Here is a 26,293-nt window from a genome sequence, read left to right as displayed (position 1 = left end):
TATCAGGTGTATGTGACATACAGGCTTTATCAGGTGTATGTGACATACAGGCTGTAGGAAGTAGATTGTATCAGGTCAATGTGACATACAGGCTATATCAGGTGTATGTGACATACAGGCTTTAGGAAGTAGATTTTATCAGGTGTATGTGACATATAGGCTTTAGGAAGTAGATTTTATCTGGTGTATGTGACATACAGGCTTTAGGAAGTAGATTTTATCAGGTGTATGTGACATACAGGCTTTAGGAAGTAGATTTTATCAGGTGTATGTGACATACAGGCTTTAGGAAGTAGATTTTATCTGGTGTATGTGACATACAGGCTTTAGGAAGTATATTTTATCAGGTGTATGTGACATACAGGCTATATCAAGTCTATGTGACATACAGGCTATATCACGTCTATGTGACATACAGGCTTTAGGAAGTAGATTTTATCAGGTGTATGTGACATACAGGCTATAGGAAGTAGATTTTATCAGGTGTATGTGACATACAGGCTTTAGGAAGTAGATTTTATCTGGTGTATGTGACATACATGCTATAGGAAGTAGATTTTATCAGGTGTATGTGACATACAGGTTATATCTGGTGTATGTGACATACAGGCTTTAGGAAGTAGATTTTATCAGGTGTATGTGACATGCAGGCTTTAGGAAGTAGATTTTATCAGGTGTATGTGACATACAGGCTGTAGGAAGTAGATTTGTATCTGGTGTATGTGACATACAGGCTTTAGGAAGTAGATTTTATCAGGTCAATGTGACATACAGGCTTTAGGAAGTAGATTTTATCAGGTCAATGTGACATACAGGCTTTAGGAAGTAGATTTTATCAGGTGTATGTGACATACAGGCTTTAGAAAGTAGATTTTATCAGGTGTATGTGACATACAGGCTGTAGGAAGTAGATTTTATCAGGTCAGTGTGACATACAAGCTATATCAGGTCAATGTGACATACAGGCTTTAGGAAGTAGATTTTATCAGGTGTATGTGACATACAGGCTTTAGAAAGTAGATTTTATCAGGTGTATGTGACATACAGGCTGTAGGAAGTAGATTTTATCAGGTCAATGTGACATACAAGCTATATCAGGTCAATGTGACATACAGGTTTTAGGAAGTAGATTTTATCAGCTGGATTTCGTTTGACTAGGTCTATGTTACACGATGGGCCTACACACTTTAGGAAATAGATCTGTTCAAGGGTGATTACTTTTGAATATATCCATGTTAGATAGGAATACAAGAAATTAGATCTTATTAGAGGGATTCCGTTTGACAAGGTCTATGCAGCATCGGACTACACACTTCAGGAATTAGATCTTACCGGGTTTATTCTATAGGTCATGATATAACCCATAAAATCAATCTTGATCAAATTGCATCAACGCATTTATCTTATTGGGACTGATTCAATTGCAAAACATGGAAGATATCTAAATTTTTGAAGGTATTGTTGAGTCTATTAGAAAACGTGCAACAGTTTACGTATGTATTTGTATTGAGATGTACACATTTAAACTGAATATAATTAAAATTCACATAACATATGGTACGTGTGTCTCATTTGAATGGTTGTGTAGTGCTAGTCAAACATTTCTTTTTTAGCATTGAAACTGATTAACTTAATTAGAAAAATTAGAAAAGTTAATGACGTGACCAGTATCACAAAATGGGGCCGGGTGTAGGCTACAAACCCTAGCCAATGAAGTCCCTACCTTGAATGTGAGTGAGCAAAAGAAAATTGTAAAACAAGAATAAAATTACCAAAGCTAAATTCACAAGGTCATACTAGGTGACAGAGGACAGGGGCTACTAAGACAGTTCGAATATACAATAATATAAAAACAGCTATAGTCGCATATATATTTACATATATATATATACATCTATATTGTGTATATAGGTATATTCCATGAGAGTGATTTGTAATTTCTATTACCGTAGCAAAGCTAGTACATATATATTTGCATATGCTATTTACACATATAGCCTATTTATTTATATATTTATATTTATGGTACACATACAAACAAATATTTACATATAGGCTATATAAACAAATACATAATTATATATATATATATATATATATATATATATATATATATATATATATATATATATATATATATATATATATATACATATATATATAAGAGTGTGTGTGTGTTTAAGCATGAATGTGCACTTGTGTATATGTCTGTGTGTTTAAATGTAAACAGTAGCTGCTGTGACAACCTTAGTTGATGCTGTGGGTTTCACCCTGCCTATTTTCATATCTGCATTCCTTTTCCTATCTAACACGTCTTGTACCGCAGTATGTGCTAGGGTGGCTAGGTTGACCGGAAAAAAAAAGAGCAAACAAAACTAAAGATTTATACAATTCAATTCTTCCCAATTAGCAAAATATGCCATGACAATTTTAAGCCACATGAAAGGGTTAAGCTTCAGGGAACAAACAAGGGTTATGTTTACTGTAAAGTGACCTCCTAGCAACGCCTGTAGGTTTACATCTTATATGAATAAGTAAACAAGTTCAAAACAGTTATTATGACTCACTTTTGAGAAATAAACTTTTAGTGCAAAAAAATTATTAACAATAATTTCTCTTGATCATAATCAATTATAATTATAAAAATGAAACATATAGCAATACAAATACAAATATAAATTTTGTTCATTCAGTTTATTCAAACATCAACATAAAAACATATTTTAAATAATTTGAGAATTAAAATAATGCACCGATATTCAGAGAATTTTAAAAGCAGGAATAATACTTAATTCAATATTAAGGTCTAATTTGCTAACATCTGTTTGTTGGCCTGTGGGGGTGGGGGGTGAAGGGGTCAGTGTGCACAACAAAACCACAATGGGTTAGTGGTTGAACATTCAACTACATATGTCAGAAAGTACGTCTATATGAAGTCCTACAAAGTCTACCAGCTTTTTTTCCTTTGCTCTACAAAAAAATGGTGGTTCAATTTTAAAATTTACTACTAAATAAAAGAAGGAACTAGTATTATTTTTCTCTCGTTTTAGCTACAACTAGTTTTAAAATTTTTAATCACTTGCGTATCTTAGTGAGAAAAACTGCACTTCTTTTTTTTTTAACCACTTAATTATAGAAAAACAAAAAAAATTGTTTGTTGTCAGCTTCATGAGAATCATAACAGCCAAAACACAACAAACTTTCATTAGATTAATATTTTAACAGTTAAATCAAAGCATGAACATAAATAACAATAGTTGTACAAACTGCAACAATGCTTTCAAATTTTATAATAATTTAAGTCATAAGCTTGCTATTTTCAGTGTTTTAATTTTATTACTTTAGTTGTGTTACATGTAGAGTTTGATGGTTCTCAAAATATTTAAACAGATTTTTATCAAGTTTATTAAAATAGAAGGTATTTTGTATTACATATTGAATAGGCCTATAGAATTGAATTATTTTATGCTTTTATTTATATTTCTTCTCAAAAGACTGTGAAAATGAATTTGGCTTCTAGGAAATAATTAGAACTGAACCATTTCTACTAATGACCTTGAACCTAGGTCATATTGTGACCTTAATCTTGGCTCAGCTTTTAGGAGAAGTGTACCACCACAGTATTCTATTCATTCATCTAATGTTAGCTTAGAGCCTTGTTAAGTTAAAAGTAAATTTAGAGTATTACAGAAATAAATTCAGCACATATTAGCCTACTTTTAAAACATAATATAAATCAATAAAAGATTATTATCCTTCTTACAATTCCAGACTAGAAACCAACATCCAAAATGTAAAACTTATGACACAAAGTTTAGATTCTAAAACTTCCGAGCATTGTTCCACTGTAAGTAAAGTATAAAAATGTTCTGCATAAAACATGTATGTACAAAATAATATTCTGATCTGACTAGGCTAGGCTGTAATTTTAGGTGTGAAACCAATGTATTCATCCCATCCCTTGAGGCAAGTTTTTATTATCCAGTTGTGCTCATCCTCATCTGGAAAACAAAAATTAATTTAATCATAATTTTTTTTTTTTATGGGATGGCATGGTCTAGCAGTAGAAAGTTAGTCTGTTAAACCAAAAGTCTCAAGTTCAAATCCAGATTCAAGTCTTAGAACATCCCTGAGTCCACCCAGCTTTGATGGGCAACTATCTCAGGGAAAACAAACAAGGCTGGGACCACACTATCCTTTCAACTGCCGAGGTCTCTGAAACAGATGAGCTCTTCTTCATCTGCGCTGTGTTTTGGGAATGAACAGGAAAAGATGATGATGATACATTTTATTTAGAAACTGTAAATACTTTGTAATAAAACTTAATAGCCAATCGTTGTTTGATTGTAGCTTTTTTTTTAAATGTAGATAACAAAAAAGTTCAATACAACTTAATATCCTGTTATTACTCAAGTTTAAAATACAGTTTTTGTTTAAAGGATGTAAATAAGTTTCTAGAAAAATACAACTATGTATCCTATGCATTAAGCATTATTATTAGCCACAAAAATTATAATGTATATGTAATGTATCAAAAATAAAATAATGAGAAGATATGTTTACAAATTTAAAATCTAACAATATCTCTAGAAAAACAAAAGTATGAAGAATACATTTTGTTTATATTTAATAAAAAGAACTCTATTAGAGACAGTGTTTCTTCCAGAATTTTTTCTCTGGGAGGGGTGGGGGAACTTGAAATTTTCGGGGGGCGGACTAAAATTTCTGTTAAAAGTATAATTTTTTTTTCTACATGAATTCCATTTTGTTCGGGGGTGGTAGACTCTCTTTAGGAGGGCTCTGCCCCCTGGAAGAAACTCTGATTAGAGAAGGTGGAAGAAAAAGAATCGGATAGATCAAATTGTATTCCCTATCATGGTTGATATCAACATCAGCAGGTCTATGCTGTGGCTAGTTTAGTGATGAGGTGAACCAGACATATGCATATCATCCATTCACTAAATGTTTTGAAAGTATTGAAATAGAACACATGCGTATGGTCTAAACCATTTTAAGATTTTACATGCATAGTGTCTGGGTACAGGTTTCAATCAAATGACAGATTCAATATGTATTAGCCAACAGATGATACCTATATAGCCAGATGTCTTATTTGAGTAAGTGAATTGCATGGTGTTTAATATACACTATAAAGGACATGCTTTTCTAATAGTTGTCAATGCTACATATTTATTCAAGTTATTTGTTCCATTGCCAGATAGGACAGCTTTTTGAAAACATTAATAGATAGGATAATTTAGTATTTCTATCAATGATGGCACAAGGTATCAAAGTTATATTTTGTGTGATCAAACTATAGCCCTGACCCTAATCCTACCCCACGCCTGCAGAAATACTGCAATACAAGTAACACTGTATAGTCTTAACAGTGGTGGTTGAAAAACTAAAATTTTTATAAAACTCACCTGCATTTCGCAAAAATTTAAGATTGTAATCAACGACAACTCTGGTTTTAGGATTGTAGAAGCCATCCCCACAATCATAATGTCCTTCAGGGATTACGTGCCTGGGTTCGTTATTGACTAATGACTCATGACCTGAGGAGAATTGTATCAGTAAGTGATGCCGTGCTTACATTAACAAACACAGCTAGCATTTGTTGCGATTATGTTTATATATCATCTCTTACAGTTTCTGATAGTAGAAGTTCATATAGAGTACACACATAATACACACAACATAATGTATAACTTAATACAATCAATAAAATTTACTCTTGACATGAATTCAACATAACCATGCACAATAACAAGGCTAACTGGGTTAAATCGACAACTACTACAACTACATTAATCAATTATTAAGTCTCAAGTTCGAATCTGGGTTTGTTATGGAACTTCCCTGAGATAGTCCAGCTCTGATGGGTACCTAACATGTGTTAGGAAAAGTAAAGGCAGCTGGGTATAGTTTTTCCCACACTATCCATTCATATCCAGAGTTAAGTTGTCTATCTTGAGAACTACTACAACTAAATTATATCAATTATTATTGGCTTTTTTCCTAATTATATAATTACGAAGCCATAATCTATTTGGGAAATAAACAAACAATACATAAAGTAACACTTATTAAACAACATTTGCTAAGCTAATAACCTCACAACACCATAACAGATTTGTATACAAGTAATACAAGTGTTCAAATGCTCTAGCAATGTTTCAGGTTGCTGTTGAAGGCCTTAAACTGCTCAGCCAGAATACAAATTTCTAGCATCAATATAACAGCTCACTAAAGAAGATTTTACCAAAACCTACCAAAAAAATTTAAACCCATCATACAAGACAAAATGAGTACACTATCAACACAACAGCTCATTGCTAAAGGTTAAAGTAAAACCTACCAGCAGGTCTGAGGTTTCCAGTAATTTCTGTGTAAAACCTCCTGTCATAGCCATCACAATACTTCCAGTCCTCTTCCTCATACATAAGCCCATCAGCAAAGGTGTATTTACCCTTTGATAACAAAGTAAATACATTTTGAAAGCCACAAAGCATTTTACTTGATTATTATTAAAATATATTTCCTTCTTCAATTTATAGTAATTATTGTTTTTAGTCTATACTTTGATAAATAATGGTTTACTGTCGAATAGGTGTCCTTTAATGCATGAGCTAACTTAACTTACAAATGTTTTTACTTCAAAAATGTATGGTGGTATATTTATGAATAAGCTAAACAAAACTATAAATATAGGATAAATATCAAGATGTAGGATAAACTATTACACATGAAAGCTACAAAACTGTTGGGCTAGCCAAAATATTCTGCAGAACATGTCTAAAATTCGATCATTTTCCAGGACGATACAAGATTTGCGAGACCTACCTCTTTGGCAACTCCATTTTCCCAGATAGCTTCATAACGACTTCCATTAGGGAAGAAAAGTGAGCCTTTCCCATGAAACATGCCATCTTTCATCTCCCCCTCATACCTGGTGTCAGTGGGGAAACCATATCTCCCTTTCCCTTCCATCCTTAAATGACATAAAAAAATTTTAAATGTAATGAAGTACAAAATAAAATATTTTATATATTAAATATTTTGTTTTAAGTTAGAATCTAGAATCTAAATAATATAACATACAGCATTAGAATCTAGTCATTGGTTAATTTTGTAAATTTTTGCCTTTGCTTTATAAGATTACATATAATAAGCCTGTAGTTAAATATATGTATCTTTAATATAAATGGGGACAGTGTGTGCCCTTGGTGTGATCTTATGTCAGTTATCGGTATAGTAACTTTGTCTTTGCTGTTATGGTGATGTGGAGTGAGCATATTTCATGAATGGGTAAATATTTATATATACATATTTATATATATATATATATATATATATATATATATATATATATATATATATATATATATATATATATATATATATATATATATATATATATATATGTGTGTGTGTGTGTGTGTGTGTGTGTGTATATATATATATACATATATATGGGGTGTGTTCTTAGACATGTGTCAGATTGCAGGACGATAAGTGGTAAGTGGCACACTTATCACACATTAGTTTATACCCCACCTCAATGCTCTGGACCCACTTTTATTGACTGAAGTAGCCTATGACTCCCAGCCTGTTAACCCAGCCAGTAAAAGGTCAACAGAATACAATCTTTTTTACTGTGAGTGGCTGCCCTTGAGCTCTGCTATCCATAAATGACAGCATTTCCCTTCACCCTAAGTTTCACTGTGTATAGGTGGTGGGGGTCGTGATGATGGCTATTTGCCTTTTGCAATTTAGTGAATGAATGGTTTATTAAGGATGGTGCCAATCTGGACTTGATGGAGATTGATGTCTGCCTGATGTTTTAGGGGAGGAAGGGGATTTTTTTCTATAGTTTTGAACTTGATAGTCCAAAGGGCAAGTGACAAGTGAAGTAGATAGCACGGTCAGCATTATGACCAGCCACCATTAGTTTCCATAACGTTAGTTAGGTACCCATCAGAGCTGGATGGACTCAGCTGTATAGCATGGCCTAGTGGTGGAGCGCTAGACTGCTAAACCAAAAGTTGTGAGTTTAAATCCGGTTTCATGTCAGTAGAGCGTACGTGAGTACAGCCTGAGTCCACCCAGCTAGTTTTGGGAGAAGAGAAATGATTGAAAGAATTTGGTAGACGGCAGGATATATTGATGGGATGAGTGTGGGGTGTAAGTTTGTTTGTGTGAGTGTATGGATGGTGAGAGATTGTGTAGCAAGAGTTGGGCAGGGGGAGGGTGGAGGAAACTGGATACTGAATAATGTATTAATGAATAAGATGAGGCAGAATGGACACAAGCGAGAAAAGTCTCAAAGGTATTTGAGAGGTGCATAAATTAATTTAAAAATCTTGCACGGCCTAGTTACAATTAATATGGTTATAAAATCCTGTCTGTCTGGTTTTTTTCGGACTTTACTAAAGATTGGACGTAATTGATGTTTTTAATATTTTCGGTAACTAAATAAAAATTAAAAAAAAAAGCAAAAACCATTTGGTTTTCACGTGTAATGGCGACATAAACAATGGCATCCTGCTATTGGATAGGCCGACACAAATTTTATTGTACACATTGTAAGCTAAAAATAGAAAACTAGGTCATGGGGTTTTAAATTTGCATTGTTATTTAAAAACTTGATCTGCAAAGTTTTGTAAACAAATAGTTATCGATCACTAAGTTACTGTACAGCCAATCAATATTAGTCTTACGAAAGCAAAACATCCGGTTATAACTTAGGCTTGATGAAAATAAATAGAGATGTAGCCTTAAACTCAACAAATTATTTTCAAGTTCTCTGGATTTGCAACTTTTATAGCATTTATTCTAAAAATATAAAATTTCTAAATTAATTTTAGGCTTAAGTTTTTATTTTTTATTTTTTTTATGGTCTAAATCTAAAAAGCACGTTTTTATTCCATGTCAACAACACTATTGAAGGAATCTCGTCAACTTGCTTGTCTCCATTATTGGAATTTCAATCAATTTACATTTAGTAATTTTAAATTTTGGTTAGATACCACTAGAGATAGATCATCAGCTCACAACCTCGTATTTATTTATTTACTAAACAAGCACAAAAGAATAATATGACTTTTAATAATTTTTTAACTTAAAGAACTAGATCTATATCTATTTGTTTACCTTCCATTAGTATAATCACCATTGTAGCTGCTACCTGTGTATTCCAGTATGTCGTCCATCTTGAGGATTTACGCTCAATTGCCTAGCAACTGTCAGGAGAGACAACTCGAAAATACTTTTAAATGAATCGCATTTGTCTATTTATAATTTATTAAATTTTATATTTTTTCTTCATTTATTTTTTCTCGATAAATTTATTTTGAAAAGTAATTATTTTAAAACAAAATGTATAAATAATAGAATTTCAAAACAGAAACAATGTAAAAGTTGCAAATCCGGAGGGTTTTTTTTAGTTTAAGGCTACGTTTCTATTTATTCTCATAATCTACTAGGGCGGATCTAGATCTAGCTTAAGATATAACATGAATATGAAGTTTCACTATCGTAAGACAAACTTTCTTTGGCTGTACAGAAACTCAGTGGTCGATATCCTGAAAACCCCACTTTATAAAAACACATAGATCTAGCATTTATTTTTTTACTTAGAACTTTGCCGATATATTTTTTTTTAAATCATCCATGATTGTTGTCAGTTGATAAAATATGGAACACAACAAAATTGTTTTTTTCCTTTTTAAAATAAACCGGTAGTGATCTCCCCTAAACTTTCTCGAATATTCTTATATAAAACAACAGGGGATGGTAACTGGGGATATAGTTATGATTTTTAATCCATTTTAAATACTTAAACTTTTAAAAATAGAATAGAATCTCATAAAAAAAACATTGCGCACCAAGCAAACGCCGAATAAAAACGCGTATAATAGTGCGCAATATTATTAGTACTTTAAAAATTTACATTAGTTTTTTGAGAAATCGGGAGTAGCGTAAATTACTACTTCCAGTCAACGGAAATTACTCAAAATTTAACAGAAGGTAGAGAATTAGATCTTTTACTTACATGTGAAATTTCATTTATCTATCTGAAATAGTACTCAAGTTATAGGCTTTTGAAAAATTCAAAGTAGGAAAAGTACCACTTCCGGTTATCGGAAATCGCTCAAAAGTTGATACGGATCTACGATTTTGATAAAATACTTATATATGAAATTTCATCAACCTAGCTGTAACGGTACTCAAGTTATCGTGTTTACACACGGACAGACAGACAGACACACACACACACAGACATACGGACAAGATTGCAAAATTATGTTTTTCCGTATCAGTGAGGTGTAAAACGTCGAGATTTGTAAAAATCTCGATTTTTTTTTTTTGCACGATTACAATACTTTCTCTATACTACGTATATACGAGAAAGTAAAAAAGTGTTTAGTTCACAAAAATACTAAAATACATCAAATTTTAAGTAGGCGTATAATTCCGTCAAAATTCAAACAGTCAGGTTTTTATTGTCATATTTAATATTGATTTTTTAAACATCGCACCAGATTTTTTAAATATTGTATACACCATTTCCAGACTATTTATTTCATATTTGGTAGTTTCAAGATTATGTTCACACAGTGCCGGCGCTACCTATTAGGCGAACTAGGCGGTCGCATAGGGCGCCATCCCTAGAGGGGAGGGGGGGGGGGGGGCGGGGGGGACGCAAAAGGTTTTATCGCTATTATCAAAAAGTACCTAATAATTAATAATTTTGACTATCATTTATAAACTATAGATGGTGATATACAAAGGATTAGCGATCTATTTCGGCACCCAGGACGAACTATCAATTTTGAACCCCCCTCCCCACCCCGAAAATTAGGCCTATAAAGGCCTATATTTATTCGCGATGGTGAGAATACAACCCCACCTCCCTTATTTGGAAAGTTCGGGGCGCTTTTTACCAGTCACTTTGCCTTTTAGTTTGGCGTCACATAGTTCTTGTAGAAAACGATTAAATAAGTTCGTAATTTAAATTTAAATTTCGAATATTTCAAACGGTTATCTAATTTTAATGTTGATTTAGTGATCGCTCCAGCGCATGACAGGTGTTCCAAAACACGTGCAATTTTGTTTTTAATAGGGTTGTAAGTCTCGTTTTCTCTGACTTTGAATTAGAAATCTGATCTGGTATAGTTTTGTAATGACGGGGTGTTCAAAGCAGTGGCGTAGCGAGGTCGGGTGTCACCCGGTGCGGCACTTAATGGTGTCACCCCCCCCCCCCCCCCCCCCCAGAGGCGTTGCGACCCTTCCCGGGGACAAACTTTCAAGTTTTTGATTTGCACCACCCCCCTCAAACTTTCGATTTGCACCCCCCCCCCCTTAGAATTTTCTCTATATATTTTGCTATTTTTTGCCTTGGTGTCACCCCCCTAAATGGTGTCACCCGGTGCGGTCCGCACCCCCCGCCCCCCCCCCCCCCCTAGCTACGCCCCTGGTTCAAAGTATTGTGCTTGTTTGGTAAGTTTGGATAAATCCTTTAGATTTGGGAGTAACGACGGTAGGCTGTTGCTGATATGGTTTCGTAAGTAAAAAGTATCAAAGTGTTAATTTCATTTGGCTGTTGTGTAGTTGAAAGTCAAGTAGAATCTGATTGGTAATAGAGAAATGAGAATGTAGGTGATGAGGTATCGTAGTTATGGAGTTCAGGACTATCGAGTCTTGTGGTATTAAAGTATCGAATTGTGTCGACTGTTAACGTATAGTAATAGGCCCTGTTAAATCGTTGTTGATTGGGAGTATCGTTTGTAGAGCTTGGCGAAGTTAGTTGAGGTGGTGTCTTAATTCTGGAGTATCGAGTCTAATTATGTTTATGCATCAAAGTTTGATATGTGTTGTGAATGTAGTAGAGTATATCAAGTAGTCTAGTTTATCGTAAGTTAGATGATTTCAATTCAGGACGGTACACACTACAAAGAAACGAAGGCGTTCTCTAGCTGAAAAATATCTTATAACTAACCGTAAGCTTAGTTTTTTTTTTCAAATTATAAGTTGATTTTTTTTATTTAGGTAATCAATTATTATAGCAATGTCATTTACCCGTAATAGATTTTACGAATGGCGTCCCTATATTTAGGGGATCCCAAATTTGGTATAATAAATGCGAATGCAGGTGTGAAGAACAAATACTACGAAATGTATGTCATCAAAATTGATTAGAAGTATGTTATAATAAAGCTACCATGTTTAGACTTTCAAACAAGACCTACAGTTAAGTAGTCAATGAGTAAAATATATTCTTTTGACACGATTACATAGCTAACATAAAAGATTTCTTATAACTATTATCTAATGAAATTTAGAGCGTTTTACTGTGTTTTTCAAGCATGTCTTAGTTACACTTAGTTAATTTAGCTTTTCTTGAGAAAGTTGTTTCCCTTGAATAAAAATTCTGGTATTTGGATTTCCAAATAGGAGATAATTCGTTGCTTAACTTTACATTCATTTCAAATTTATGCACCTTAGGTTGACCGCTTACTTATAAATACAACTTATTTGTTATTCGCTATTGTAAAAAAAATATATAAAGCAGAAGTTCTAAACAAAATAGTTTGGTAGTTTTTAGCATTATCACGTTGATTCAAATACTTAATGTTAGTAGACATACAATATGAGATAGTGTAACTAATGCGTCTAAAATCGTCTTAGTCGCATATGAATCATCTAATTAGTTTAGTGGGGTTTTTTTCATATTTTTCACCCTCGCCTAAAAGATTCATATATAACAATTGTAGGCTGGAATCTATAACATTTATAACCTTTTATTATTCAAAAACAAAAAAAATCATTACATAATCGCACAATATAGACATTTTATAACTAAAGACGGCCAAGCTTAAAATGTGACCCTTTCTGTAACTTACCTTAGAAGAGACGAGGGCGGAGCTCCCCCGAAGAAAGTCTACCGCCCCCCCCCCCAACCCCCCACCCCCCCACCCCCACCCCAAACGAAATTGAATTTATATAGAACATATATAAACAATGCCCCCCCCCCTGGAAATTTTAGGCCGCCCACCCCCGCCAAAATGGGTTTGAAAAAAAAATTCATTTTAGCTGCAGTTTTATATTATAAATATAAAAAAGATAGGGTGGCGCCAAATTAAAAGTTTGTCCCCGGAAAGGGCTGTTACGCCTCTGTTCGGTATAGCTCATTGATTTAAGCAGTGTTTTCAGACTTTTTTCTCCGGGGGAGGGGGGAGCCACTTGATATTTTCGGGGTGGGAGAGGGACTAAACTTACCTGGGGGCGGATATATATAATATATAAAGCTCAATTCTGTAACGCATATGTTTGTCGTTGGCATTTCTACGGATTTTAGTGTTAGATCAATTATCGTGCGCGTTTGTCTAAATTTATGAGTTAAAAAATTACTATTAAAAGTGTTGGGAAATCATTTTCATTTTTCAAATTATAGTAATAATTGTCGGCATGTTCATTAAACACAAGTTTTTTAAAAAATATCATCTTTTACAAAAATTCTAATTATGTCTTTATTTAGTCCTATAGCACTTACTTCCCTTTGATAAATTAGGAAAAACACAATTACTTCCCTTTATAAAAAACCATTGCATTCCGTGAAAATAATTTACTTTTTAATTACTTTGTTTTGGTGTTGGGAAAAAAAAAATTACATAATTAGCGGGGATTGATCAAGTGCAAATGTTGTAGGTATTTTACGGATAAGCTTGGAGTATTAAAATTGTTTATTAAATTGAAACAGGCGCGTTCGTTTAAGTGAGTGCAAAAGACTGTGAATAAGTTGGGGTACTATAGTCGTTCATTAAGCTAAAACAGGTGATTCCGCCCCGGGCGTTTATGTTCGCGTTAGTGTTTTCTTTGTGTTTAGGTGGGTTTGCGTTAGTGGTTGCGTTTTAATTTGGTTCGTTTTTGTTCTTTCTTTTTTCGTTTTTGTTTGTGTTTTTTTTGTTTGGGTTTGTATTTGTGTTTTTGGTTGGTTTTGCGTTTGGATTTGGTTTGTTTTCGTTTGCTTTTTTCGTTGATTTTTTTTTGCTGGTATTGGTGTTTGTGGTTGGGTTTGTTGTTAGGTTTTTGTTTTCGTTTGCTTTTTTGTTTGTTTTTTCTTTGTGTTTGTATTGGTGTTTGTGGGTGTGGTTGTGTTTGTTGTTAAGTTTTTGTTTTCGTTTGTATTTGTAATTGTGTTAGCGTTATGTTTGCGTTTTGTTGTTTTGGTTTTGGTTGGTTGTGGTTTGGGTGGGCAATGCCGGGTTTATGATGATTACTAAACACACAGGTAATGGTCTTTAACAGAAAGGTTTTTCACAGAAGCCAGAGCAGGGCCTGGCCGGGACGGCTAGTGTACATTATGGCTGAAAATAGATAAACTCCAACAACAATCCTTTTCATTCGGGACGTTGTTAGGAATCTTGATGCGGCAAAAGGAAAAACGACAGCTATCATTCTCTCTACAGCTATAACTGTGGCCATCTGAACACTTATACAAACGCTGAATTGATTCCAGCCTAACATGTAAACAGCGTAAAAAGTATTTATATAACAGGCTGTTTCCAAATCTAAATAAAACACGATCTGCGCAACTTGTTCCCAGAGCTGTGATGCTGAGAATAGGAGGTCTGAAACTGCTAATCCTGTTAAAATAATATTGGTTGTCTCCCTGTAGCCGTTGTAGATTAGGATAACAATGGTGAGGATGTTACCCACCACACCGATAACGCAGATGACAGGGATGATAACGGCGTTTAAACTCAGGAGAATGTTATCTTTGATTTCGTCAGACACATCAAGCAGCGGTTTTAAATTTGTTTTTAAGTTGGTGTTATTTTTCTCATCCATGTTACGTTTTGCGGTGAGATGAATTAAATTCTTTTAACAGGATCAAACTGATAATTTATTCAGCTCAGTTAGTTAAAATTTGATTTTTGAATACGTAAAATAAGCAAATATTTTTAAACACAAAATTATAGACGGATGCCTAAACTATAAGTGTATTTGTTTTTTAGATAAAGAATTCAAGAACATTGGAATCGATAAATATTCCAAATATCCTAAATGGCTAAATGTTGAACCACAATTTGAATCACGCTACTACATGAGTGCTATCTTGTAGTGCAGTTTTATAACATTATCTTTTTAAAATCATGCTTCGATTTCTTTGTATAAGCTGTTTAAAATCATACAATGCAGTTCTATTAGGTATTTTAAATCACACGACCAACAAAAGAGAATATTGTTCTGTCTTTTTAAAACTGCTCATAAAGAATATTTTCCTAACTCCAGGTTCTACAACTCAGGTATAAATTTACAACGACAAAGCCGATGTTTATATACAATATTCTAAAACTTCAAAGCCACACAAATAACAACAATATTGTTATATTTAATTTAATCATAATCATGACATAATTATACTTTTGTTGTTTTCAAGAGATTGTTAGTAGTAGCTTGTAATTTCCTTGAGAATGTATGTATCAATAATTAGTGAGTTAATTTAATTTGTCTAAGATTTCTGCCTTGATATTGTTAGTTTTTCCCCGGCAGTTAAAGAAAGCCTAATTGATAGAAGTTATACAAGACTCGACTAATAATAAAGCTGTTGCTTTTTTAAAGTAGACTTTTACATTTATTATAGACTATTAGACTGTTATTAGACCTACACAACTGAAATCGATGCTCATGAAACGATAAATAATCAGAAATTAGTAACCTTTTTCTTTATATAAAAAAAAATCTATACTCACAATTTACCCAGACATTTCCTGAAGTCTAGAAGTTACAAAGTTTTAACACTTGTTATTATTGGACCTTGTCTTTCTCTCAACATTTTTAGCGCAATTTCCATTCTGGAGAATTGCGTTTATTAACTCGTCATTTCTGAGAATGTATGGATGGATGAATGTATGGATGTATGAATGTGTGTCCGGGCTTTAAGTCGTATCTCCTCCTCAACGAAGCAATATCGATGACTAGTTCCAAAAGCAATTATGTTAAGCAAGTTACGAGGATGAACATAGGCTATAAAAATTCAGGGTTTCTTTCATGGATTTCCCGAAAAAGCCAAAAAACCTCGAAAAAATGCAGTTTTTTGCCCATATCTCGGCAACCAGACCACTTAGCGACTTGAAACATGTACCAATCGATTCCTGCCATAATTTAGAACAATATTGCCGAAGAAAGTTTTCAAAAATATCCTTTCGTTCGGTCACAAATTTTTTTTTCAATTAATTAAAATTTGGGCCGAATTAGTAGGCATGTTTTTCCAACCACACCACACGCGTCATCACGTTCAATAGCTGCGCCATCACGTTCAATGGCTGCGACATCACGTTCGGTAGCTAGGCGCGCAATGGTCTTTAGTCATGTTACTCTATTGTAAATAAAACATGTAAAATACTGAAAAAATTTTTTAATAAAAAACGTTTTAATAACTAACCAATGGTTTTACTAACCCTGCTCTTGATTTACGCTACGACAGAGCTATTTTTAGATAACATAAGGAAATTGCGCTAAAATTGTCACTAGACTTTTTTTAATTACTTGTTTACTTATAACTGGACTAAAACAAAAACTGTATTATTTATGTCTTCTTCTTCTTCGTTCTTAATTTTTAGTTTTGGGAGGAATCGAGCCTTATCTACCAGAGGGTTTGAACTCGAGACTTTTTTTCGAATTTATCAACCATGAGCTTTGCCGACTCGACCATGCTTCCATCACAATTAAGGATTACGTGTCAACTGGTCATGCGCCATTGAGGCCATTGACTCTGATTTCAGCCTGCTTTTCTTTTTGGATTTGTTTCCATAGCCTTTTGTCCAACCAAGAACAAACTACAAGGTAGCAGTTGTTTGATTTCGGTTTAGCAACTATGAGCTTTACCGACTCGACCACGCCGACCCCATTATTATTTATGTAATAATCGTGTTTTATATCAAAAGGTGTTATAATATATTATATACAATCTATTTCAACGATACCAAGTTTAGGCCTACTATATAAGCCCTATACATCTATTGTGAAAACACATTTCTTAGAGGTCATCCATAAATGACGTCACGCTTTTTTTGACGCTTTTACTCCCCCCCTCCCCTCCGTCACACGTCGTCACAAAAAGCCAGACACCCCCGCCCTAAAATGACGTCACACCTCAGCCTACAATCCCCCCCCCCTCAAAATTGCAGTTGAATTTTTTTTTTAAACATCTATATTTTTTTTCAAAATCTTGTCTGAAATCTGTCAAAATAGAGTATTTTAATCAATTCCTATTACAATTTATTAAAACAGTTTTCTAAAACGTGAAATAACGTCTAAAATTCGTTTTCTAACATTGTTTTTTTATAATACAAAAGTGTGACGTCGCACCATCTGAACCCTCCCCCCCTCCCCCTCATCACACATCGTCACAAAATTACCGACCCTTACGAGTGTGACGTCATTTATGGAAGACCCCTTACAGGCCTAACTCTGGCTAACACTAACAGTATGTAGCCTACATATTGTTTTCTTTTTAATGGCTTGGGGGATTTCATTTTTAAATACTTTTGGTTACTATACTACTATTATAGTTACAAAGCGAGCAAACGCGTCAGGCTACATCGGAACTATTTGAGTTCCTTTTAAAAATTAATAATTACACTGTAATTTACTGTGATTCCTTTAGTTGGTAAGACGGGACCAGAGGCGTAGCGACCCTTCCCGGCGCCCGGGGACAAACTTTCAATTTGGCGCCCCCTCGGGGTCAACCATTCAATTTACCCAATTTTCGATTTGCACCCCCCCCCCCTCGAACTTTCGATTTGCACCCCCTCCTCATATATTTTTTTTATATTTATAAAGCAAAAATGCAGCTAAAATGAGATATTAATTTGTTTTTCCAACCCATTTTGGCACCCCCTAAGGTCGGCGCCTGGGGACATATGTACCCCCCCCCTGCCCCCCCCCTTCGCTACGCCTCTGGACGGGACGTGCACATGCTAGGGGAGCTAAAATCTAGCGGTTAAATTAGACTTTTCATCATATGGATTTGTAATCGCGTATTTCTATTTATTGTAATAAAATTATTTTTCACGCAGTTATCTCCCTGTTATGATTCAATTAATATGCGCTGCTCATAAATGCAAGGGAGACAAAGAGGAAACATATCAGCATTTTTGGTGTTAACATTATGGTCCACCGCCACCCTCCCTCCCCTTGGTATAACCAAAAGCATTACTTGGGCGGAGCTAGACTGGAGCTTAAGTGTTGTGTAAGGGGCTTAAGTGGAGTTGTATATAATATAATAGTATTGCTTACATCTAAAGTCAATAGAATTTTCTTTTCAAGCATGGGTTGACTGGGTTTCAGTAGTCAAGATTTATGGAAAAACTGTTGTTTATAATTGTAAGTAAGGTATCTTATATAAAATTAACAATACATGATGCAAAGACTTAATACCAAAACTACACTTGTGTGGTAGTATTTTTCTCAATTAATTTACCCCACACCAGGTTCCAATTTAAATTAAACCCAGTTACTTAACATTTTTTTACCATATTGAACCCATTTGAACTAATTGAACCCAAAACATTATGTTTATCATGGGAAAAATAAAATGTAAGTCCCATAATACCACTAAACAGTCTGGAGTTTAAAACTAAAGTTTACATTTGTGTGTTGAATTTGTTTTTCATCAGCAGGATGTGATCTACTGCGCAACTACAGGTACTGTTTATGTGCAGTTACAACTACAGGTACTGTATATGTGCAGTTACAACTAGAGGTACTGTTTATGTGCAGTTATAACTAGAGGTACTGTTTATGTGCAGTTACAACTACAGGAACTGTTTATGTGCAGTTACAACTACAGGTACTGTTTATGTGCAGTTACAACTGGAGGTACTGTTTATGTGCAGTTACAACTAGAGGTACTGTTTATGTGCAGTTACAACTAGAGGTACTGTTTATGTGCAGTTACAACTACAGGTACTGTTTATGTGCAGTTACAACTACAGGTACTGTTTATGTGCAGTTACTCGGCTAACACAGCTGGGTTTTTTTTATAATGTTGACAATAAATCAGGGCAGCAGAGGGCCCAGATGGATGGCAGATAAGGTCAACTGCGCAATGACCCCAATAAGGGTTAAGGGATAATGATAATAAATAACTAGTTCCAGGGAAATCAAGGTGAAAGACCATGCAGAAGGCTGCATCAGTGGAGCTGCAGGTTGGAAACCAGAGTTGGTAATCCAAAGAGGCTCCACTCTTGTTTGATTTTGGAGATTTCTCTCTTCTGTAAAGTTCCCTTTCAAACCTGACGGTCTATATGGCAAGTGAAGCAGTTCACTTGTTTCTGTGACCTCTGCATATGAAGAGATAGTGTGGTCAGCACTATGCCCAGCAGCCTTTACTTTCCCTAATGTGAGTTAGGTACCCATCCGAGTTGGGTGGACTCAGGGACGGTCTACTGACATAAAGCTGAATTAGAACTCTTCACTTGCTGGGTTAGCAGTCCAGCTGTCTACTGCTAGACCACTTCGTCCCGTTTTCTCTTTTAGATTGGTTGTTACCCCCAGCTACCAGTAGCCTTGCATGGCCATTCGTTTGAACATAGGAATTGCAGGTTAGAAACTATCAGCCTTCTAATCTAACCATACCCTCACCACACAAAGCATATAAAAAAAAATGCCAAATGCTCAGCAAGCTACAGAAATTTAAACAAAGAAATTCATGTATAAATAACAAAGGTTTATTGTTTTGTAATGGAGATAAACATAAAGCATCATGATGTAACACAGTTCAAGCAGTTTAACACCAAGAGTACAACTATATTTAGAATGCTCTTCCTCTCTCAACCAAGGCATCAATAAAAAAAACTTGTGCTGACTAATTGTAAAACTATCATTCATAATGAAATTCAGTGTTATTTTCATATACACACTCTCTCTTATCTTACAGTAGATTCCTAGGACTGCATGTACCCTCTGAAAATTACAAAAATAAAAATTAATTGTTGATGCAATATAAATGAACCAGAGTTAAGTAGGTTACTTGGTAGTTAGGTTGCATATTATTAGGTTATTGATATGTATAATTTTAAAAATTATTAATTATACCAAAGAGACAAAAGTTTTCATTTAAAGAGGTAAAGATATTTAGAAATATACAAATAAAGTAGATTTAAATGAGACTAAAAGTAAACATTAGAGCACATACACATATGAAGAAAAATGTTTTTAAATTTTATTATTACAGATAATTTTGAAGGTTAGGTTAGAATAGTTCACAACACTGGTTTGGGAGTTGTGAATTGAGTTAAACCCAGTGTGTTTATGTATTTTTAACATCAAATGGGGTTATGAAAGTTGTGTGGATGACAGTAAATGGGAAATTGTTGATCGTTAGGTTATTTTAGCTAGACAGCTTGAAGGGAATCTGCTGTGAAGCTTGTACAGAAAGATAACCATGAAGGACAAAAAAAAAGTTTTTTGTTGAATTAAAAGTAGATTTTAACAATAGATAATTATAAATAACAATTTTACAGTTGATTCTTCAAATGATTAAGGAGGGAAAAATTGTTTGTAAACATAGGAAAAGTAATACTACCAATATCTTAGAGAAACTGTTGTTGGGTTCAAGCCTGCAGTAAGGGTCAGATGTTACAGAGCCCCACTTTAAAGTAGCTTAAAACCTAACCCTATCGTGGATATTAGCATCATGATACTATTACTGAGCCTAAGTTAAATATTTCCTTGAACAACTTACGGTAATTTTATTCTCATAAAAACTCTGCATGTGAAGAATGTGATGACCACAATGCCAGCGCCAAATCCAATCAGCAGCAAGCGATTCAGTTTCGGCATCAGGGGCTTGTTGGTTTGGTCAAGGATAACAAACCCTAACCCACCAAGTGTAAATAGAAAACTGGACGCCAGACCTTCCATAATGTACTGGCCATTCACTCTGTATGGCATAAAGGCTACCTGTACAAACAAACAAAATTTGTTGAAAAAATGTGGTGTGGGGAAATTGAGTGCTACAGACACTTAAAGCTACATCAGGCTGGAAATTTAGAATTAAAAAATTTAAATTTAAAACTTGTAAATAAATCTTTAAAAAGAACCTTACAATAAAAATAATTTAATTTTTTTACAATAGCTAGTATTAAAAACAGCTATTTAAAATTAATACTATAGTTTAAAAGGATATTATTCTCAAATATAATAAATGAATCAAGTTTGGGCTGGATAGTATATTAAAAATGAAAATTTAACTATTTTAAAAAAATTTGAACTACATAATTTACCAAAACTGGGAGACTAATGTTCACATTCACAACAATTTAAGATCACATACAACAAACATTTGTGACAAAATTTCAGGTCACTGAGTGACAATACTAATAGTGGCATTTTTTATATGAGAGAAACAAGAAAAGCACACACAAAAATATGTGCCTGATGTGATGATTAGTTACTCTAAGACTTACAGGTTTAGAATTACCACGCTCATCTGTGGTGGACCCAATGCTGGGAGGCTCAACAATCACATCATAGATTATACCTTTAAAAAAAGAATACAAATTACAAACAAGCGTTAGAATTGCTAAGTGTTAAAACAGCATGGATAAATGATATTGATATAGGGCCTAATCAGTTCAAATACACATTTTTTCCCTAAAATCATCACATTATTCAAGCTAACATTACTCTCTACAATATGTAGGCCTATTAGTAGTATTAGGCAAATCTATAATAATAGTTTCGCTGTCTGTCTATCTATGTATCTATCTATCTATCTATCTGACAAGAACGCTCTAGAGAAAACACAAGCAAATTAAAAACTTTCACAGTAAAGCGGAAGCGAAATATGACATCATAATATTCAGCATATAGTAGAAAAAAGTCGACAGCCGGGAGAGTGCACAAAATAATATGACGTCATTGATTCTCGAGTAAACATTGAATAAAAAGGAAATTTTGTCTAATCTAAGTGGTTTGCGTGAAGAGTTTCATTCATACAATTCTTCGGGTAGGGGCAAAGCCCCACCCTCGCGAAAGAACGTCTAGGCCCCCCCCCCCTCCCAACTCAAAAGAAATGTCTTCATCGATACTCTATAATAAAGATACCACCTAATTAATTTGTCTAATCTAAAAAAGGGTTTGCTTGCAGTTCCTTTCATGCAATTCTTCGGGTAATGGCTAAGCGCGACACCAGTGTTTCTTTCAGACTTTTTGCTCCCCGGAGGGGGGGGGCTTTTTCTAATCTAAAAAGTGTTTAGCGTGCACAGTTTTTTCATGCATCTCTTCCCCACCCAGGTTCTTCCTTTAGTTTGTATGATCTCCAAATGCGACCAGTGTTTCTTTCAGACTTTTTCCTCCCCGGCGAGGGGTGGGAGTACTTGAATTTTTTGGGGGGCGGGGGTAGAATTTTCTGGGAGGGGGCGGACACTGGAAAAAGTATATAATTATATTTTGTTGAATGGGATGGTAGACATGTTTTGGGGTGTGTGTCGGGGAGGGGGGGGGGCAGAGCCCCCTCCTCCCAAGTAGAGTTGCCTGAAAGAAACTCTAAATGCGACTTTTGTCATGAATGAGATTAGGTGCATGGTTTAGGGATATGCCTATGACTATATTTTGTAGAAATTAAAGTACCAATTCTGGATAAAAATCTGTTTTCAATGTCATTTTTTGTTTCCGGTCAAATTGAATTAAGATGGTTATTTTTTTTTATTTTAGTTTAGAGAAAATAGACAGCACTATCAACCTAGCGCCCGTTGTATCCTTCCTCAACAGGCCATTTTTCTCGTAGATTTATATTCAGATATCTCAAATGGACAGGTAGAATATTTTGGAATATATTGGAAAGAAATACACATGGTTTTATTATCTTTTAGGTTAAGGCGGAGGAACTGGCTGTCGATGAGGTTATGTTTTTGAACTCCTAGTTTAGGAGTGCGCTAAACAAAACTTCATCTCAGATTTACGTAGGTATCGCAAAATCTCAAGTATGAATTCCCATTTCCTATTCTTAGTTAGATTGCTTTTCACACAATTCAGAAATTCTTACTTTCTTCATTCGTATTTTTATAGGCCTAATTTTAATCAGTCAAATGTAGATTATTAATAATTTTTATTTTTGAACAGGCCTTACAAATTGTTACTTGTAATTATTTTTGTAAGTAGATCTAGAATCTAACTCTAAGACCTAAGTTTAGCCTAGAATCTAGAATGGCCTAGCTAGCTAGATTCTAGATCTAGAATAAATCTAGATCTAGATCAAGTGAAGTACTATCACTGTATCAGTATCACAATCAACAGAGTAACAGTATTCAACAGTAACAGTACTGGTGAGATCTAGATATCTAAAAACCTAGTCTAGAGACTAAACTACATACTAGATAGATCTATACACATGCAGAACTAAAACTAGAATCTACATGAAAGTAAAACGGGGTGGGGGGAGGGGGGTAAAGCCGGCTCAGAAATCGTCAAATGACAAATGATGAGAGAACGACAGCAGAAATGTCTGAAATGAGAATGAATTACATGATGTAACAAATACATTTATTATCTAGATCTACCTCCTGTCACAAGAAAATAAGAAGTTAGGACCAATCCAAATACAACCATAGCAGAAGGCTGCTTCACCCATGTTGGCTTCTTTAATTTCAAATTGGGACATTCAAGTAAAGAATACGGTGCACTGTAAACTGCCTCCATGTTGATGTGGCATTAACACTGAAATTACCCGGAAATATAAAAGAGCTACACAATTTACTTCGGCTGTTGTATACGTGTCAATAGATAGTGTCATTAGTGCTAATCTTTAGTCTAAATCCCTTTACTCATTTCGTGTCGAATCGACTCATAAGTAAGACAAACTATAATCCAGCTCTAAAAGATTATTCAAATTCAGTCACTTTATATATCTCACCACTTTATCATTTTCAAGAGCCTTGTTTAAATCCAATTATTTTGGTTGTAATATATAAAACTATATTATTTACAATAAATTATGTTTTTGAAATACTTTACAATTAAAACGCTCAACAGTCAGTAAATTTTTGGATGAATATTTGTTGTGACTTATAGTGCAAAAATCATTTTAAATACGGTCCATATAGCTTAATCTTAACACAATAACTATAGTTAAAATTAAAATATAGAAGAATTTTTAAAATAACGAATAACGCAAACCCAAACAGTTTAAGACAAAAGAAAGTAGATCCAACTCAAATTACGATGCTTAAATTTACTTTGATCTAGAAGAAATAACTAAACTGTATTTAAAACACTTTTATGTTTTTGGAAAAAAGAAAATTGATAAATCTAGTTTAATTTTTAAAAGGGATATAACCTCTTAAGGCAACACTTTTATTTGTTTATTGAATTATCTACCCGATTTTTGTAGGAATATTGTCAAAAAATGAAATGACATCTTATTTTGACCATAGGGGGTTTGACCATAGGGGGTTTGACCATAGGGGGTTTGACCACAGCGGGGCTTTGACCACAGGGGGGGAGCATAATTTATAGATTTCAAAATAGAAATAATTAACTGCTATTTTAATTTATGATACAATTAATACCATTTTTACATGTTTCCTGAAAGTCCATTTATTGAAATTAACATGTACTAAAATAGTCAAGAACGATATTTTAGTCTTAACATAAAGGCTGGTGCTAGACCTCATAGATTTATTTTAAATATAAATGGAACACAAATAATGCCACATATAACACGTTTGACAAATAAATAATGTAGATGTACTTGAAAATACAAAGCATTTATAAAGGATAATAAACCGGTAGTGATCTCCCCTAAACTTTCTCGAATATTCTTATATAAAACAACAGGGGATGGTAACTGGGGATATAGTTATGATTTTTAATCCATTTTAAATACTTAAACTTTTAAAAATAGAATAGAATCTCATAAAAAAAACATTGCGCACCAAGCAAACGCCGAATAAAAACGCGTATAATAGTGCGCAATATTATTAGTACTTTAAAAATTTACATTAGTTTTTTGAGAAATCGGAAGTAGCGTAAATTACTACTTCCAGTCAACGGAAATTACTCAAAATTTAACAGAAGGTAGAGAATTAGATCTTTTACTTACATGTGAAATTTCATTTATCTATCTGAAATAGTACTCAAGTTATAGGCTTTTGAAAAATTCAAAGTAGGAAAAGTACCACTTCCGGTTATCGGAAATCGCTCAAAAGTTGATACGGATCTACGATTTTGATAAAATACTTATATATGAAATTTCATCAACCTAGCTGTAACGGTACTCAAGTTATCGTGTTTACACACAGACACACACACGGACAGACACACACACACACAGACATACGGACAAGATTGCAAAATTATGTTTTTCCGTATCAGTGAGGTGTAAAACGTCGAGATTTGTAAAAATCTCGATTTTTTTTTTTTGCACGATTACAATACTTTCTCTATACTACGTATATACGAGAAAGTAAAAAAGGATAAAAAAAATTCCAACAGAATAGTCAAAGATGTAATACTTGTATGGTTAACTAAATGACAGATGAATTAACATACTATTACATCCTGCCGCAATTTAAAATATAATTACACAACTTTTAAAAGGACATATAAGCAGAGTTTCTTCCAGGCATATCTTCGAGGGGGGGGGCGAAGCCCCCGAAAATTTTTTACCGCCCCCCGAACGAAATGAAATTTATATAATTTATATAGAAAATATATACTTTTAACAGTGTCCGCCCCCCGAAGAAAGTTTACCGCACCCCCCCCCCCCGAAGATTTCAAGTGCCCCCCCCCCCCCCCCCCCCCGGAGAAAAAAGTCTGGAAGAAACACTGCATATAAGGACAAAGCGCTTGTTATCAAACGCCAGCATTGGACTAACCTCCTGTGATTAAAGACCCTATATTAACAAACCACCTGTGATCAAAGACTCTATATAGACAAAACACCTGAGTGATCAAAGACCCTAGATGGACAAAACACTTGTGATCAAAGCCGCACACAGCGCTTGTGATAAAACACCCGTTGACAAACCACCTGTGATCAAAGACCCTCTGCTGAGAAAACACCTGTGGTCAAACCTCCTATGGTCAAACCCCCTATGGTCAAAGCTCCGTTATGGTCAAATCCCCGCTGTGGTCAAAGCCCCTGCGGTCAAGGGTCCGCGCACCAAAATTTGATTTGTTATTTAAAATAAATAGCTTTTAAATATGAAATAATATTAATTCATATAAAAACATACACATGTTTCGCCAGAATAATAAAATTATTAATAAAATAATA

At 34.2% G+C, this 26,293-nt stretch overlaps 2 protein-coding genes across 2 annotated transcripts; both read right to left on the bottom strand.

The window, feature by feature from the left end:
- Positions 1–2,675: 2,675 nt before the first annotated feature.
- Positions 2,676–9,247, bottom strand: LOC131942524 (MORN repeat-containing protein 5). The gene is made up of 5 exons (XM_059302431.1): positions 9,157–9,247; positions 6,847–6,994; positions 6,362–6,473; positions 5,427–5,558; positions 2,676–4,001 (listed from the first exon to the last, which is right to left on the bottom strand). The coding sequence occupies exons 1-5, from the start codon at positions 9,213–9,215 to the stop codon at positions 3,916–3,918; spliced, it is 537 nt and encodes a 178-aa protein (XP_059158414.1). The 5' UTR covers positions 9,216–9,247; the 3' UTR covers positions 2,676–3,915.
- A 10,479-nt stretch (positions 9,248–19,726) lies between these two features.
- LOC131942507 (oligosaccharyltransferase complex subunit OSTC) lies at positions 19,727–23,754 on the bottom strand. Its single transcript, XM_059302410.1, has 4 exons — positions 23,577–23,754; positions 21,483–21,556; positions 20,759–20,976; positions 19,727–19,977 (listed from the first exon to the last, which is right to left on the bottom strand). The coding sequence occupies exons 1-4, from the start codon at positions 23,713–23,715 to the stop codon at positions 19,959–19,961; spliced, it is 450 nt and encodes a 149-aa protein (XP_059158393.1). The 5' UTR covers positions 23,716–23,754; the 3' UTR covers positions 19,727–19,958.
- Positions 23,755–26,293: the final 2,539 nt, after the last annotated feature.

The sequence above is a fragment of the Physella acuta genome, unplaced genomic scaffold (assembly GCF_028476545.2).
Source record: "Physella acuta isolate Inbredline_101_S28 unplaced genomic scaffold, ASM2847654v3 ptg000409l, whole genome shotgun sequence".
Lineage (NCBI taxonomy): Eukaryota > Metazoa > Mollusca > Gastropoda > Physidae > Physella > Physella acuta.
The sequence above is the reverse complement of the archived record's forward strand: the minus strand, read 5'-3'. Positions and strand labels throughout refer to the sequence as shown.